This window comes from Notothenia rossii, assembly GCF_949606895.1.
Source record: "Notothenia rossii genome assembly, chromosome: 9".
Lineage (NCBI taxonomy): Eukaryota > Metazoa > Chordata > Actinopteri > Perciformes > Nototheniidae > Notothenia > Notothenia rossii.
Window position 1 is genome coordinate 12,164,279 of NC_136907.1, and position 18,860 is coordinate 12,183,138.

General features: G+C 39.0%; 1 protein-coding gene across 1 annotated transcript; it reads left to right on the forward strand.

Moving 5' to 3' along the window:
- Positions 1–2,952: 2,952 nt before the first annotated feature.
- On the forward strand, positions 2,953–7,031 carry hmgb1a (high mobility group box 1a). Its single transcript, XM_079649299.1, has 5 exons — positions 2,953–3,109; positions 5,360–5,520; positions 5,775–5,920; positions 6,082–6,256; positions 6,359–7,031. Exons 2-5 carry the CDS (start codon positions 5,374–5,376, stop codon positions 6,509–6,511), a joined length of 621 nt encoding a protein of 206 aa, XP_079505425.1. The 5' UTR covers positions 2,953–3,109; positions 5,360–5,373; the 3' UTR covers positions 6,512–7,031.
- Positions 7,032–18,860: the final 11,829 nt, after the last annotated feature.

Consider the following 18,860-nt stretch of genomic DNA (forward strand, 5'->3'; position numbering starts at 1 on the left):
TTATTACTATTATTATTATTATTGTTATTAATTTATTTTTCAATCACTAAAACTGATAGTAGTAGTAATAGTAGTAGTAGTAGGAGTAGTAGTGGCAAAACGGTTATATTTTTAAACTGATAAAACAGAAGAACAAACATCCTTTTACATTAATTGTGTAATACATGATGGATGGACTTTCAATATTAAAACGGATATACGCCTGATTGTCTCTTCTGATTTGTCAACTATACTTGAAGCAGTAAGTCCCCTGAGTCAATTCTATTTTTAAAGATATTTCAAATTGATTATTTGATTTCTTCTTCACCCATTCTGTAGTTAACTGATTTGGTCTAAAGGTGAATTTATTATTTATATGAGAGGTAAGTGGGGGCTGGAGGTTACATATGTCCCTCAATCTGGTGCTTTAATACAGCCCAAATCTCACACCGCCTCCTGCTCCTCTACTCTCTAACGTACACATTCACAGACGTGTGCACACATGTCTCACTGCACCCAACCCCCCCTTTTGCATGTGCCCTCTTCCCTTAAGCCCCTCCTGTATCTGCTACTTTCCTGTCCTCTATTTTCTTCTTGATGACAAAATGAATTTGCATATCTTTCCCAGGGAGTGCTCATTAAAATGCATAAACCGGCCGCCTCCTAGCCTCATGAGCAGGCTATAGCTTTCTACCGCGGCATCTCCTGATGCAAAATGAGACACAGACAGGGAGGCAGCAGCACAGACATGTGGCCTGAGTCTGGGTTGTGATTGGCATTTGGAACCACTTCACCCTTCCCATTCTTAATTCAAGGATAAGAAAAAAGTCGGTGTCAGCCATTTTTCTTTTGTTTCTATATTAGCTGCTAAGGAAAAGCATATTTCCTCAGAAATTGCATTTAGAAACAGTTAATTGTTTAATAAGCATGATTATTTCACCTTCAGTGGGCATTTGCATGTTTTGCAACAGAACATGGGCATTCTCTTTTTTTCTGGCACCCCACCCCCACCATCATATTATAACACGCACACAGACAAGACCAATATAAACTCAGGTAATTGCATTACCTCATTTTTAGACAAAATCAGCAAGTCATCTTGAAGAAGGCCTTTTCAAAGTCTGAAATCATCATCCTGAAAGGTGTACAGTAGCTTGGTCAATGGTTGCCATTTTTTTCTCGTCTCATTTTATGTTATATTTTATATTTTGTAACTATGGTGGTGCTAAAGCTCATGGTCACAAGTTCCCACATAGAATTGTACCTTTTGGAAGGGTAAGGCTTGAATCCAGTTAAAATATGTAATCACAATTAACTATGCAAAATGACTACATAACCATTTTATATACAATAATATATTAAGTGAAGTGTATATTGAGATAGCATAATGATACTAATGGGCAAAACACTAATTAAACAAATTCTAATCTTTGTCTGATGGTGGCGCTATAGAGTGATTTTACAGGGTAATTCACCTCATTACAGTTAGTTTCTAAAGAGCCTAAATGTGGGAAGAACATTTAATATATATGCAACCTAATACCATCTGTTGTTGGTCAGACAAATCAGCAAAAACATAATCACATGACATCTGGACATCTTTTGGCAGAGCTAATGAGATACATTGTTTAACAGCTGCACAACAAAACAGTGTTTTAGAGTGCTGTTGTCTACATATGACAGAAAAACAGGTGGATTTAGGGTACAGTATAGTTTACAGGGTATTCTGTATTCTAATTTGTATTAAATTATCAAAAAGTAGGACAGTGTTTTATAAAGTAAAATATGTTTATATTAATGTGGTCCAGAACAATGCAATATCAGATCAAAATAAATATTAAAATTAATTTTACCTCAATATTGTCTTTTTCAAATCTAACTATATTGTTATAGTATGTTGAATGTAGGGGTTTTAACCATTGCATTGCACAAAACATGTGTCTGGGGTAGAGAGCGGAGTCTCACTGTTATATCTATGGGTTTATCAGCAAGTTGAAATATTTAAATATTGCACAACACCAGCCTGCAAGCAATATTTAAATCAGTTTAATTATAAAACAAATATATATGTCGACCTGAAATTACTCTCAAATGCCATACTTTTAACTATAAAATTATCTATTCAAAAACGTTGGCGTAACTCTTTGATCTTGATAAGGTTGTGTTTTACCTGCAGATGCGCACTATCATTTGCCAATGAGTACTGTAAGCCCATTCAAATTACCCCCAAAAAACATATAAATCTGAAAAAAAGAAAAGCTTTGGGTCCTAGTATACATATTAAATTCTTTCACCATGATTTTATGCCTGTTTATATATTTTTTGTATTAGCCTATTAGGGACTTCAAATACAGACATATATTAAGTGCTTCCTAAAAGTATTATTACGTATTCTTGTTGTAAAAGACTAATATAACACTGTGTGGTGACATTAATTATATAATTGTCTGACAAATGAAAATTAAGGTTTATAATGTAATTAAAAGGCAGGTCATTAACCCAATTGGTATTGTGTTTTCATTCTAAATCCTGTCGTAATGCTATAAAATGTCTTGAGTGCGTATAAATGAAAAAAAGCGTCCGCTGCGTGTTACACTTAAACGTGCGATGTTTATTTTATGCATTTTTCAAAGTCATAATTTGAAAATAAGCTAAGTATATTGAGGATAATGCACAATGGAGGTGGTGGAGGAAGAGGTGTGCAGCCCACCCAACACAATCGCACAACGTCTTACAGCTTGTCCGTTCACTGCCTACAAGCGCTCCACGTTTTCTCATTCATTTAACTTGCCTACTGTACACTGTGCTCAACGTAGTGAATTCAATACTATGGCAAACACACTACACTACTACCAGCTCCAGCATGCTAGGACTCGAATATTTTTGTATCCACGCGCCTCAGAAAACTTCAGTGACGTTTCACAAAAGGTAGCCAATCGAACCTCGTCTTCTATTAGGACAATGAAAAGCCCCCGTCCAATCGGAGCAGCGTTAGACCGGGCGCTGGCCAATGGGGTGAGAGCCCCGTCGAGAGTAATGTTAGAGAGCTGAAGACTGAAGACACTGCGTATCGCCTGTGTTCCTCACATACAGCCATTGCAGAGCATTCAGATCCAGCGATAGTCCCTAGGTAAGTATCACACGCGAAAATTCTAAGTGTTCTTAATGATGAAAAGTATGATAACAATTCTAGATATCTCACTTATGTGTTTGCTATGATTGAATACATTATGTCTTACTGTTTGAAAATGATTTTTATTGCGATGAAACGTCAAAAAAACAAAAAAAATAGCCGGCGCAAAGCAGGTAGCGTTACAGTGCCCTGCCTGGTGTGGTCCAGACGCTCTTTAAAAAAAACGAGAACAAAATATTAACCTTGACTGAATTCGACGATAATCGTCAATTTTGTAGCATATAAATAATTTTGTATATTACTATTGTGTCATTTTTATAAAATGGAGTCAAATTGAACGGTGGATATCGTGTAAAAATTCAGGAATGTCTAGTGGACGACACCGTTAGCGACAATGGTAGAAAACTCACCGTTTGCTAGCCATTGCAGTGCATTGCGAAGCTGAACGGCTGTCATGTGAAGACTGGAGAGCGTACGGGATACGCAATGCAAACATAAAAAAATACAAAAACATGAGAAAAAGAAAGAATGTTTCAAAGTATACAAGTCCATATGATTGTTTGCTATAATTCTCTTGAGAAGACGGTGAAAAAATTACCTCACGATCTGCGCTTTTACTGTAATGGCTGACTGTATTCGCATAGGAGGAAAGGCAGCGAGGCTAGTGACAGAGGCGCAGTTCAGATCAACTTTTTCTAACCGGGTTTTCTCGAAAAACAAACCGGTAACTATCAAATGTAACGACGTGAAAAGAAAGACCAATCTTTCGTGATTCCAACGATGCTATTGCAATATTTTTCCGATTATGTTAAAGGGTTTAAATCGGGGGTTGAAGTAGAGTGGTCGCCGCGGTCGCTCTGCCCTCTATCGCATGGTTGTGCGTTGACACAAAGAGAAGGAGCCATATTCTCCATGTTAGTGGATGAAGACGAGCGGCCATTAGGAGCTCATAGAAACCAAGGCAGCAGTAGCAGCCGCTCATAGACACAGTGCAGTCCCAATGTATTACTATACAAACCGGCTAGTGCAATAGGATTCAATCGGGGAAATATTTTGTATAGAACGCCGTCTTTCCAGACACATTTGTCGATTTGCAAAGCAAACTGAAGGGAGTGAGGAGACATTTGAGGGGGACTTTCTTTCATGAAGAAGGCATTCTCACAAAATGGAAGAAGAAATATTGCTGTCGTTGTTGACCTCCTTTTCCTTAACGAAAGCCTATGCGCCATTACTACTTCGATCGACACAAGCTTTAACGGGGAGTTACAGTAGGCATTTTAATGGGAAAAATACATTGGACAATTACGGATTTTAACAGATTTGCAATTTGAACGGAATTATTTTCAGAATAGGAGGAAAGGAAGACTTATAATATACTATTGTCAAATGACATCGAATTGCAGTTTACGTGTTTTAATTTCAATAAATAAGCTTTTATGTGCAATTTGTGTCTTTTTTGTGTCCAAGTTATTTGTTGGATAAAACATGAACATGAATGTTCCAGACGGTCTTTTTTCATGGCAGATGAGACATGAGGGTAGTTTTTTCCACAAAAATGTCTTAGCGCCAGGTCCACTGTTATAGTCCCGCAGAGGGCTGGGGTTTATGTTATCCCGTTGCACTTGGGGAACTTTTGCACAACATGTGAAAGTGATATGGACTAAAACGGGCATCCCTAGATGGAATAAATGTATTTATTGGCGTTTTTGGTGATTTTTATTCTTGATTACATATCGGTGTGTTAAGACAGTTTTAAACCACCAACATTGTAGTTGACCACTTAGTTATATGAAAAGACACTGTTACAGATTAACGAATGTTTATTAAATAAAGTAAAAAAAATTTGCATTAGCCCCTTTTTTGCCGGACGGCTTTACTTTTAGCAGACTGTTTGTTTAAACTGGGTACTAACTTGCAGTTTGAACACAGGGGGGCGGGTCACTTAAGTAGTGCCATCAACAACACCAGTGGTCAATGGAGGGACATAAACATGTTCCTATTGTAAGACACGATTAACATGGTGGATGGGGATATACTGCTGTGTATGATTCATAATTGAAATTATAATAATTAATAAAAAACAAATATCACAATTTCTTTTAATTATGTTTATACATATTTAATAAAGTATATTTGGGACATTTTTCACAACATCCCAGCTAGTAATCCACTTGTTCCTCTTTCCAAAGTAAAAAATAAGATTAAAGTATACATTGAATAAAAGCTAACCTAAACCTTTGTTTTTAGATTCAACTGTCAAGATGGTGAGAGAGCCAGGAAAGCCCAGGGGCAAGATGTCCTCCTATGCCTATTTTGTCCAGACCTGTCGGGAGGAGCACAAGAAGAAACACCCTGAAGCTTCGGTTAACTTCTCCGAGTTCTCCAAGAAGTGCTCTGAGCGATGGAAGGTAGGATGAATGGATGATGTCCATTTATAAAATAGTCAGATTAATACATTTCACATTTTATTGTTCTAAATGGACTATTTGACCTATATCAAGTTAATTCAGGGACAGGATGTTGATTGTTTATCTTGATTAGCTACACTTATGTTGCCACATTGTGCAAGTAAAGTAAAATATCCCAAATCTAGAAATCTGGAGGTTTTTGTAGGAAGGAATATTCTGACAGTACAATCAGCAAATGACTTCTCTTCTTTCAGCCATTGACTGCTAAGGAGAAAGGAAAATTTGAGGACCTGGCAAGGCAGGACAAGGTGCGCTATGAGAGAGAGATGGTGAACTACGTTCCAGCCAGTGGAGGCAAGAAGAAGAGGTTCAAGGACCCCAATGCACCCAAAAGACCCCCGTAAGTACAGCAAGTCATTCAATATTTGACACTCTCTTGAAATAGAAATCTTTCTCCAGAACAAAAATGATCTGAATCATAAGCAGCTGACCTATGTTATGAAGACACAATGTGAATATTGTTGTACTATGAAAAATGACAATCTTATTCTTTGTTTCCAGATCTGCCTTCTTCGTCTTTTGCGCGGAGTATCGCCCTAAGGTGAAAGAAGAGTCCCCTGGTTTGACCATTGGAGATACTGCCAAGAGGCTTGGGGAGATGTGGAACGGCACCGCTTCAGAGGACAAGCAGCCCTTTGAGAAGAAAGCGGCTAAACTGAAGGAGAAGTATGAGAAGGTAAAGACGCAGTGATCTGTTGTATGCAAATAGCACACATGATACTACCTACAAGTGACTGTATGGGCATTAGTTCAATGTGTTTTCATTCATCCCTCCCAGGACGTAGCAGCATACCGCGCTAAGGGCAAAACAGGAACCAGTGCCCCCGCACCTGCAGCAAAAGCCCCGGCCAAGGTAGAGAAGAAGGAGGATGACGATGATGATGACGATGATGAGGAGGATGATGACTTTGATGATGACGATGACGAGTAGATGTGGAATGACATGTGTAGTGGTCATTTTTCTTGTTTATAAAGCATTCAACCCCCTTGTACACACGTCACTTACCGAAAGAAATACATTAGTATCCAAGGGGTAGAAAAAAAACTAAAAAGGCTGTGTATATCAGTTGTTTTTATGCTGTACAGTTTTTTTTCTCCTTTTTGTATAGTTGACACTACACAAGTATCGTGTCTATCTTTCTGCCAGTCTTATTTTTTCAGTGATAGTTCCTAGACCACTATCCTGCCTGGTACAGTGTAAAGGAGTGGGCTTACAGTATTTTCCCTAGCTAGAGGTACACAGCACATAAAAACAGTTCTAAGTTAGATCTGAGTGTCTCTTATTTTCCTTTTTCCTGTGTGTTTTCATTTTAAATGATGTGTTATCAAAATTGACGTATCACAGTTGTTCGACTGATCTTTATGTACCACTGTAATAGCAAGAGTAAAAAAACCGGCTTGTTTAATGTTGAAATTTAAATTGCTTCTGATGTCAATAAACATTTTTTTTTAATAAATCGGTTTTGTGTTTGTGTGTGAGCGGGTAAGCTAGCTTATTTTCCTCCAGCCAAAGTCTACACTAGTTTAAGTGAAGATTAATGCAAAATTCCTCTGAGTCAAAGCTATAATATCCCTATTTTAGAAGTAGTATTAGGATAAACAGTAACTCAAAACAAATCAATTTTCTGCACTGGAATGCTAGCACTGCCAAAATCAATACAAACAATTAAAACAGCCTGGATGATTAAATATCATACAAACGTCTATGGGACTGATAATTCCTCTAAGTAAATGGTTTAAGACTAAAGAGTTATTCATTTCCATTTGGAAGTGCGTTTTGTGTGCTAATTGTTTTACAGTCTACGCAAAGTGAAATTGAGTTATTATGCTGTGCTAAGAGATGGTTAAGTGAGGAGGATGTCCAGGCCTTTACTAGCTGTCCCTAATATAACTGAACTAAAACATTTGATTGTATCATGCATGTTTAACGCTACCCTGATTCTATGCCAAGAAGCTGTGTGTCGAAGCTCCTTGGCGTGGTGGAGGTACACTGACAATTGTAGCATGATTGCTCTGCATGCATCACTAACTGTTCCTGTTTTATTTAGATACAGCTGCTTCATCTGTCACGTATACTCCTATCCGGGGGGGGGGAGCATTTATATAAGAAGGATTATGCTTTGAAAACCCAGTGACACAAGGATATAGCTGATGTGTACAAACCACTGCAGACCACAACTAAAAGGCACACACAGATACTGTACATGGTGCTGCCCCATGGGAGAGGCATATTCAGACGGGGGTTACCAACCTTCAGCCTGAGCATACAGATTCACAGAAATGAGCTGGGCAGCACAGTGTGATCGTTGGTGTAAAACACAATGATGTATCTTCTTCTGTGCCGCCTGTCTGCTCAGCCTCTGTCATAATGCCGGCCTTGGCCTATATGATCCTTGCATCAATAAGACCAGAGGACAGGCAGACACAGGGCAGCAGCTGACCTCTGCACTGCTCCGATAAAGCCCAGTCGGTCCCTGAAGGTGAAACAGCCTCTTGCTATCCCGGACCATTCCTCACACTTACTGATGATGCTTGATTTTTCCTATTACATTTGAATCTAGCGGATGATGGCATCCATGGGGACATTTCCCTTACCCCCAGCCTTGAGTCACATCATGGATGTGTTGTCTACATCTGATAGTGTCATAAAAGCTGCACGGAAAGCTAACTGGGGGCAAACATAATATACAATTAGCAAACATGTGACAGCTGCAAGCTGCTGTCACGGCTCATTATTATTTCCCTACTCTTCCTGTGTTCAATGTGCAGTATGGCCTGCCTACAGTTACAACAGATTGAGGGAAGCAGTTCAAATGGAGAATGTTTACACTCACATCCACAGAATAGGCCCACATATTGTGTACTCCATACTGCAGTTGAGCATGCAGGATAGGGGGAAACTATGCTGGAGCAGTTGCAACTCCGCATGGCTCTCAGCTGTTGATCAGTGCCTGTATGGGCCTGTTCAGACCAGAACAGAAGCATACAGAGGGAGGTTTAGCTCCACAGCGCCACTGCCGGCTCCACAGCCTGTTAATCCAGCCACCTGGTGTCCGCTGCACACTGCGACCAACCAGCGGTCTCCGGCGACACCTAGCGGTCAATCACTGCAACGGCAACAACACTGGGGATGAAATCCATCATTAGAGGTGAGAACAGTTGTTTTCAAATTGTAGCTGATTTTCAGTACTTATGAATGACAGGTCCAAAAATCAATTAGTGGCTGATTATGTAAATGTAGTACAATTCTGCCACAACTGCTCTTAAACCCAATAGAAAAGTAACTTCAAGCAAAAGCATCGCTGTTTTTTCATACATTGGTCAGGTTTAAGATGTTGCTTCCATGACATGAAGTAGAAAAAAACACATAAAAAAATATACTTTTAGGTGTACTGTATATACTACACGATATCTATTTGCATGTGCAGATAATTTCCCCAGAATTCCCTGAAAGTCATCATTAGACATGTTAATACATCCTGGAGGGATATGTAAACCTATGGTAACAATTTAACCTTGGTCCTTTGAGTGAGGAAACCCTAAAACTCCATGCAAACAGAGCGAAATAATAGCCTCAAATAAAATGTGCAGTTTATGCAAAGCTGTAATTGTCTTTCTCCTGCCCCTTTACAATTGGATGTGTTTTTACTGCTTTAGTGTGGTTTTTGTCAACATAACAATGCACATCTTCAGTCTTGCCATTCCGTCACAATTGTGTGTAGACCATTGCTGGATTATTTATTAAATAACTTCCTTTCCTGCCTCTCTGATTCTGTGTGCCTGAACCCCTGCTTGTTTCCTGGATTGATGATTCACTGCCGGCCCCCTGCCTGGTTGAATTTGCCATTCTGATTAATCTCACAGCTTTGACCTCTGATTTGTTCAGGTTTAAAGCTGACAAGAACTTGGAATTACTCTAACTGCATTTGTCTCTCTTTTGAGTTCTGGTCTAGTCTGTGGTGTAAACATCAGGCATTCATTAAATGGATTTGTGGCTAATTTCATATTTAACTCCTGCATTGTAATTGAAAAAGTAAGTTATTGAGTCAAAGGAAAATCCAACTGAAAATTCAACTATGTTAAAGGTCTCATGGCATGGCCATTTCTACTGATCATAATTCCATTGTTGAAGTATACTAAAATAGATTTATATTCTGCAATTTTCCCAAAATCTCATTGGTTTCTCATAGAGCATCTCTGTGTAGTATGTGTATTCACTCTCTGTCCTAAACGGCTTGTTTGAGGTCCTGCCCCCCCCCTCCCTATGAGCCCAGTGGCCGTCTGCGGGGCAGCGAGACACAGCGAAACCCAGCCCGAACACACACACCCGCAGCCTGGCTGAGAGTTTGTGTGTGTGCTCACACACCGACTCAAAGCCTCGCCGCGTCCCGCCGTCTCAGGGAGGAGAAATCGGCGGAGCTGCAGCTGAGAAAAGATCGTGTGTGTGTGTGTTAACGTAACGGCTCCGCGGACGTAACGTAACGGATCAACGGATTGGTCCATTTGGACCAATGGGTCCATTTGGGTATTGGCATGTCACTGTACCCAGGAAGAAAAAGAGAAATCTCCAACGAGGCGTTCTGGGGCAGCATAGACAGGTATTTTCGGTGTTAGAGTTTTAAGGTGTACTTTGGGGGTTTGTGACTTTGCAGACCATTTACATGCATAAAAACCTTCATAACACACAAGGGGACGGGTAATAACCAGAAAAGCATGACATGGGACCTTTAAAGGAAGAATAATCACACTTATTTTTCATTGCTGAACATACTGGTGGCTTGTTTCTGTCCGCTGGGTGCCATCAAATGGAGCCATAGTTTGTGTGTTGATGCTTTTGGTGTCAGTTTTGAACCTCTGCCATACACTCATTTAGTGCTCTCTGCATTGACGAGCAGTTGCATTTGCTGGACAACATTTCTCATACCACGTGCATATACTTTTTATTGGCACCATGTTTTAATCGAAATATATTTTTTAAATAGCTATTCAAATGATGTAAACAAAAAAGAGGAAATAACCATATTCAGCGTTACAAGCATCTGTGGGATTAACGACAAATAATGTGTTTTATGTCTTTCCCACTACAAATATATTTCATGAGTTAAATTGATCCTTATATTTGTTATGGTGTCATTGACTCGGCTCACCTTAACAGATACTTTTCAGTTCATTCACAAGATTGGATGTATTTTTTAATATATATTTTAAAAAAAAATCCCTCCATTCATCTTGTGTTGGAAGTTTGATGCCTTTTTTATGTAATAAATACCTTTTCCTTTTTCCACATGGGGAAGTAGAGTGTACATAAGACTTGTTTTATCTCCCTGAAAAAATAAAGAATTGCGTGCATAGCCCTACAGTCTGAGTAGAGCAGGTACTGTGATGGTCAGTCAGCTCCTAATGAAGGCCCAGACCTGATGAAAGTCATTTGTACTCTGCAATTCTGTGGAAAATAACTGCTCTTCCCCAAAGACATTTTGCACATCCAGGAGCCGTCAGCCAGCATGAGAAGCATCATAACCCGGTGCCGTCTACCGACTTCATGTTCACTGAAGGGAGCATATCGAGGCTCTGCAGAAGGATGGCAGAGCGCTTTGATTAATTGCTTTTTTCTGGATAAGAGACATCTCATATTGTGATTCTGTGAGGTTTTTTCCTTATTTCTTATCTAGTTTTCAGCGATAAGTCCTTTCTATAACAATGTGTGTTTCATAATAATGTGTTCCTGCATGTGTGTAGGACTAATATGACAGAAATTCACATTCCCTATTTAAACAGCATATTGTTCTTTTGTTTTAACCTCATACGACTAAATACTTGTGATTTGTATTATATTTTGTGTGTAAACTGGACGTATTGTGTGACTCATAAATGCAATGCAAAAGTAGGCTACACTGGCAAGGCCTTGCATGACTGCACACAGATGTTCACACGGCAATATGTGTGTGCATGTGCGTGTGGTTGTTTGTTTATGTGTGTTTGTGTGTGTGTGCGTGTGTGTGTTTGTGTGTCATACCACTGTCTGCTTCCGAATGTCATCATGATTAAAAGTGATGACCCAATCAGCTGCATCTTTTCAGATCCAGCCCACATCTGCACCAATCAGGTAAGGGCTGGTTCCCTCAGGCCTGGAGCATCGGCGTGCCCGAGCTGCCTTTAAAGACCAACAAGGGATTTTATTTGAAAGAACCAAGCACAAGGGAATCATTTTGAAGGGAGATAAAGGCTGTTCTTATCTGTAGAAGCAGCCTTTTAAAGATAGTTTTCACCATCATTTTCACACTGATTTACTGTTTAATCTTGTAAACTTCATCATCCACTGGGTGATGCTGTTGGACAAGATTACCCTGAGTTTACATTCACTTACTTTAGTAACAGCCTTTATTGTGATTTCTAAAAATAAGAGTATAGTTGGTCTGCCACCATTTTAGATTTTCACTACACTATCATCTTGTCCAAAAGAAATTCACAATAATGGAATTGTTGCAATATCTATAGAAAAAAGTAATTCTCAGTCAGATTCATTTTCATCCTTGTCTCTTTTCTCTCCATTGTGTATTGGGGAAGAGAGACCATTCATATGATATTAATATTAAGATGATATCCATATTTAATCTTTTGAAAAATCCTGGTTACCACCTGTATACTGCAACACCCGATATAATATAAATACTAACTGTGTTTATTTTATTTGTGCTCAGTAAAAAATAACTCATTGAGATGTTACAGTATTTCTATTTTCAGCGGGGAGCTTTTTAAGTGGGAGAAAAGTCAAGCACTTCTGTTTGCCTGTGTACATTAAAGACAAAGTGCACGTTTCTGCATGTTCTCGTGTTTTTACGCTGACAAACACTTGAGTAGGCGGCTACACAAATGTTGAGTTCTTGTGAAATCAGATTTGTCACCCTGCACTCATAGTTGCATCACATGAGTCATTGTATCTTATGCCTCTTTTCTGTGTGTGTGTGTGTGTGTGTGTGTGTGTGTGTGTGTGTGTGTGTGTGTGTGTGTGTGTGTGTGTGTGTGTGTGTGTGTGTGTGTGTGTGTTTGTGTCTTTTCAAACTGCATGTTGACTTGTGGCTGGTAGGCAGAAGAAAGCAGTGTGTAGTGCATTGATGCAAACAAGAAAGGTAGTCAGAAGGACAGTGGATGTGAAACAACACAAACCATCAAGTGTCTTCTGCTGTTAAGTAAAGTCACATAAAATACAGAGAATTATGTTATAAAATGATCCGTAATGCAGCATTAACATGTGCACACATTGAAATACACATTAGTCACCATGTTTTCTATAAAGTTGATCTCTCAGGCTGTTTTTAGTGCTCTTTACGTCAAACCTACTATGCCAGGAAGATACTTTTATAACTTTGTTTTAAAATAATCCAAATATCTTTAAAGAACTCTTGGCATCTCCTTACAGCGCCACAGGGTTGTTGTTTACTCTCTTATGAAATGTCTTGACAACTTCTTGATGGATTGCCTTCAAATTTGTTGCAAACATTTATGTCATGAAATATTTAAATCACTTTGATCGCTTCACATTTCAAGTGCCACCAATTTGTCAAAAATGTATGTTTATTGTTAGATTGAGACCCCTTATTTTATGTTTTGTTTCAATTCCCAATGTTTACAACTTAAAAATGCATTTGCTTTCCAACCTGCGTAACCTCATAGGTCATGTTGTTGTTAGGGAGTCATTTATTGGTATTCTGTTGTTTTTTAAGGATGTGCTGTGTTTGGGGCATGATGAATTAACGTTTGTTGATACTTCTTTATATATCATGTTGTTGCATACAAACACATCCGCCCAAGAATGAAGCCAAACCAATCGAAAGAGTTCTCTCACCTCCATTTGACAGTGTATCGTTAAGATAAAAACTGTTCTTTGTATCATGTATTTTGTAACCCTTTCTTCTTCATGTATCAAAGCCTGCTCTATAGATTTAAGCTCTGACCAAGTTTGTACATTTAATCTCAAATCTATCCCCGAATAGATAGTTTCAGATTAGCTGGATAAAGTAATTGTATTTAATTTTCTCAAAATGTTTATGCCAGACACAAAGCAAAACATCGTTTCAGGATAGTGTTTACAGACGTGTCATGCATTGCTTCCAAGATCAACAGAACAACCTGGTGCTTCATGTCTGATGAAAAAGCAAACAAATAGTAACATTTACTGACTGAGTGTCATCAGTGGAGGTTTTCCGTTATAACCTTTGAACAATAGTGACAATAAAGCTCAACTTACACATTTTATTATGGCGATATTAACACAGTTAATAAAAAGGGAATGCTGTAATTAGCATTGACATTGGCAAAATAATAAATGTGCTCTTTACAGCAGTGCCACACATCCGTTTATTGATCTGTAATCAATACCTTTGTCAGTTACATCCTCCATTAAGTCCCTCCATCAGTCTGTATTTTGTGTGTGTGTGTGTGTGTGTGTGTGTGTGTGTGTGTGTGTGTGTGTGTGTGTGTGTGTGTGTGTGTGTGTGTGTGTGTGTGTGTGTGTGTGTGTGTGTGTGTGTGTGTGTGTGTGTGTGTGTGTGGGTGGGTGTTGCTGTGTCATTACTCAGACGGCCCAAACAAGCTCGAGATTAAACTGAAATGTCAAAGGAATTTCTCAGTATTTTCCCAATTTAATATGAAAAGATCACATTAACACAAGGTTTGGAATATGTTAAGGTGCTTTATGAGAAAGGAGGGAAACAGGATGTTAATACAAGGATCAAAAAAGTGACATTACTTTCAGTTTGTTGCTGCCTCAGTGTCTGGAGCAGGTTGAGACTGGAAAGGCTGATTAAGGTAATCAGGTCATGAACACACCACAGTTTTGATTTACACTGATTATACTGTAATCACAAAGCCAATATAAAAATATTTTCCAGTTGGGAATTGCAAATAAGGCATTCCTCGAGCTCAGCACTTAAAGGGACCCGGCCTGGCTTTAACAGACTAAACAAACAATCAATCATAGGAACCAGAGCTAATGTTTTAATATGTTATTAACCTAATTTCTTCTCTCTGAGACAGCTGGGACTGCTTTCATAGATACATCCATTTTCATTTCTTTGATATAGAAAGCATACAACCAATGTACACATTTAAAGCAGTTGTATAGGATGAATAGCAACTGTTAAAACATTGCAAAGACTTTACAGAACGTAAATATGCAATAGTTAAAATGTCTGGTACCAACACCATAAAAGATATGGTGTTTAACCCACAGAGAATAACTCCAGACCTTTGAAGCTTTTAGCTCTAATAAACACACTGACATTACCCACCCAGCATTTAACAGATGGCAAATAAAATTAGCAACTACCTGGTGATGAAAGTTACTATGACAGTGGATAGAGCATGCATATAAATGAATGCAGTACTTTCCCACAAAAGTACTCAAAGCCCAGGTGGTATTAATATTGTTTAGAGTGGCTCTAGTCTATTCATGTGTCCCCGTAAACTGAAGGAGCTAAATGGAACTCAGCCATCGTTCATTTGTGCATTATGATGGGGTCTATGTAAAAATGTCTTGCCTTACATGACTATTACAGTCTGTTGTTGGTGAAGACAGCTTGGTAACAATGATAACTTTCCAGAATTGTAAAAGTCTGTCAGTTATGAACCACTGTGCATTTTCTTTGGTGTCTGATAAACCTTTAAAATGGTGGATCTCCTTAACCTTAGTCAGGATGGAGTATTCTTTTTAAATACCGGGCTTTTTCCATTCCTCTAACTTCATGCCAGTCTGAGATCAGAGTTTAAACTGCTCTCTCTGTTTGGAAGTTTGAAAGCCTTTAGTAGTGCCCGAGGGAAACCAAACTTTTCTCCCAGCTCAGATCACTTGTGATGTTTTAAAACAGTTTGATCTTAAACCCTCCAAAGGTAGCTTGGAGAAAGATAGAGGATTTGTGAACTTTCACAGAATCAAAGTGTGTACTTTCAAAGGGGTTTTATAAGAAAATATGTGCCAGGGGTCTTTATCATCAGCCTCTCATAAACCAATGTTTTCATTGTTTTATAACGATGCATTTTTGGCACATTCATCAATCCAAAGGTTAACAAGATAAAATCACCACACTGGTTCAACGAATGATGTGATTACTTGATTACAGTTTACCCTGTTTTAATAGCGTGAACAAAACAGCATCTTCTATGATAAGGAAATCCAACATCAATATTGCAAGATACTGTATATATAACAACTTTGTGTGAATCTTGTTATTTATATGATATACTTTGTAAAATTACATATTTCACTGAAGAGAATCGCTGAGAGCACCTTGTCGAATTATATTTCAGTTTTTCCTTTAACAGATTTTGAACTGCTTGGATAGACGTAACATTTCCTGCACTTGTTTTCAACCATAACTAATCAACTTTGTGTGTGTGTGTGTGTGTGTGTGTGTGTGTGTGTGTGTGTGTGTGTGTATGTGTCACATCCTCCCTTGACTTTGAGCCAGTGAATTTCAGCTGATGGAAACTAAAGCAGGAAGTGAGGCGCCGACAGCAGAGGGAACAAACACATCCTTCCCCACAGACAACTTATTGAAGGGCATTGAATATTACTTATCGTAACAATAGTGTTTTTGTCTATGTATTTAAGTGTGTTTTTTATGATACTGCCGTTTTACTGGTTGTATGTAGGCAGACGTAGATGCATTAAATGTTAAAAGCCAAGTTTCCATCCAATTGTATTGAATTTCAACACATTTTGAAATGTGCTTGAAGGAGATTAGCACACATCTAGATAGGAGAAAGTGGTGCAAAGTCAGATTTTTCTCCCCATGTTTTTCTTCCTACTTTGCTATCACTGCCATGTTCTGTCAAAAAATAAATCCATGCCAAAACAAAGCACTTACCCAAGATGATTCAAAGAGACAGTCTTGGACAAACATAAATCAAGTGACCACCTGAAAAGCAACAGCTACACGAGGACAGAGCCCAGCAAAAACAACACCTTAAATGTGCTCATTGATAAAAGGCCAAAGGAAGCAGATGACAACAACCTTTATACTTATCCTCTTGTTTTTGTTTTGAGCTCTACAGGGAAGTCTAATCACAGCTTTGTGGTGCCATAATAACCGCCTGACATCAACAGTGTGGCCATAATGCCAAACGTGCACTGCTGATAACGCCGACTCACCCTCCACTGTATGCCTGCGTAGTCACCATAAGAGAGGGAGGAATGGCAACAGGAAGAAAAACAGAGGGGGAGGTGAAGGAGGAAGCCGAGGCTGACTCAGGTACACGGAGGTTGTTGCTGCTTGCAGTTTGCTATAATAATGTGTTCATGGCCAATGTTATCCGACTTAACTGATGTGAAAAGGGTTGAAACATAATCACAACAACAGAAATTGTAATTGTTTCTATTTTGTTGTAGGTTGGTGATAGTCTGTGTAATCATACATGCTTGACGGTGTCACAGTGACAATTGGATTTTGCATGACATTACAGGTTTTGTGATTTCCTGGTGTCATATGCCTCTTCTCAAATATCATTCTGTTAGTTGAGAGAAAGAACAAAAAGAAAGAAAGAAAGAACGACTGATCTTTCACTGACCTTTTTATATAAGAGCCAAATCATGTGGACTTTATGTTCCAGATTGGCTAAGCTGCATGCAAAGCCATTGTGAAACGTTTCACACTGAATTAAAAACACTTGTCTGATGATCATAGGGAATTGTAATTATCAGATGCAATGAAGATGAAAATGAAAAGAGACTTTGTGTGTGCCCTTTAAAATGTGTTATTTTCGATTTCGTCTGTTTTCTCTTCTCTTAAAATGATTCACTTAAGCTTGATAGCCAATCACAGTGATTTCTGTCACCAACAGGCTCTGCTGTCAATTCAACATGGCGACAAGGGCCTATAAGTGACAGCAAACCGGACACACCACAACCCAACCTTGGTGTGTCCGGGCCTTTAAACCCTTACCTTTAGATAAGGAAAAACTCCCCCACCAAAAACCTTTTAGATAAATACTGAATCTCCTTCTAACTGGTAAACGGGAAGAGAACAGATAAGCATGTACACTCACAAAAGCAGGTGCACAAAGATACAAACACTGAGTAATGTACTTTATTCCCCTTCTGTGGCAGACAGATGGCAAGAACGTGAGATGATGAAAAATTGTTTTCACATCAGAGTGGAAGAAGACTATGACGAGTGTGTGAGTGGTGTTTCTATCCTCAACAAACCACCAACAACATTAAAAAAACAAGCACTCAAATGCAGTCACAAGATATCACAGTTACAACTCCTATCTCAGATTTATCCTCCAGCGAAAGGTAGAGGGATCTCAGGACAAATCCCTGTGTATATTTACTACTGAGTGTGTTAGACAGGTGGGCAGATTAGAGAAGCACCCACCTCCTCCTGATTCCCACAACAACAGTTAGTGGATAAGCTCAGGCTTACACTGTCTCCTGGTAAGTCCGAGCCAAATCCAACACAGGTTTAGACTGCTGCTTTCGAGAGGGACATGATCCTGAGTAATAAAGGCAGCTCTATGACGTTGTAGAGACACAATTGGTATGTTTGAGTTGTCTATGACAATGACAGGAGAGAATACTGGAAAAACAGGCTAGACGAGTCGTGTGGCTTATTAACAGTTCATTTAAAAAAGAAAACGTGTACCATATTCTCATTTTATGCCTTATTTCAACTTCTTGGTAAGACATCGCTCTACTCAACTCTCTTTTGGTCCTTAATACCAAAGTTGAGGAAAGCTCTCAACTCTTTGGTAGTCTCGGTTTCACGCCAGTGCGACGATACTTAAATGGGGAGTTATAACACAACAGATCACTGACGGTTATAAAGAACTGTGACAAGCGGATAGGATATTCTGCAGTCCCGCCATTTTTAGATGACAAGATGACAAGAGACAGGAACTTCGAAATTAGGAAAACATTTGCAAAACTACGCTGTACACTATGCCGTCCTATTGACACATTTCAGAGGTTCTTGAAGTCACCAATGAAAAGATATGTCGTGTTGAAAATGATGTAGGAGCAGTTTCTGGCGGCGACAGTGAAGGGGTTCTCTTCCCAATGGAAAACAATTGGAGAGAATGACCTGGTACCATAAAATGAGTTGAGCCGAATAGACGGAAACGGTTTGTGCTGATGTTATTCAGAATTGCAGTAAGCCCCACATACAAAAGCTTGTTGACTTGCACATTTGAAACCCAAACAACCCCGAAATCAAATCTGCACGGATGTAAATCACTAGATGAAAGTGAGATCATATGGATCATTTTGGCAACTTCCGAACAAG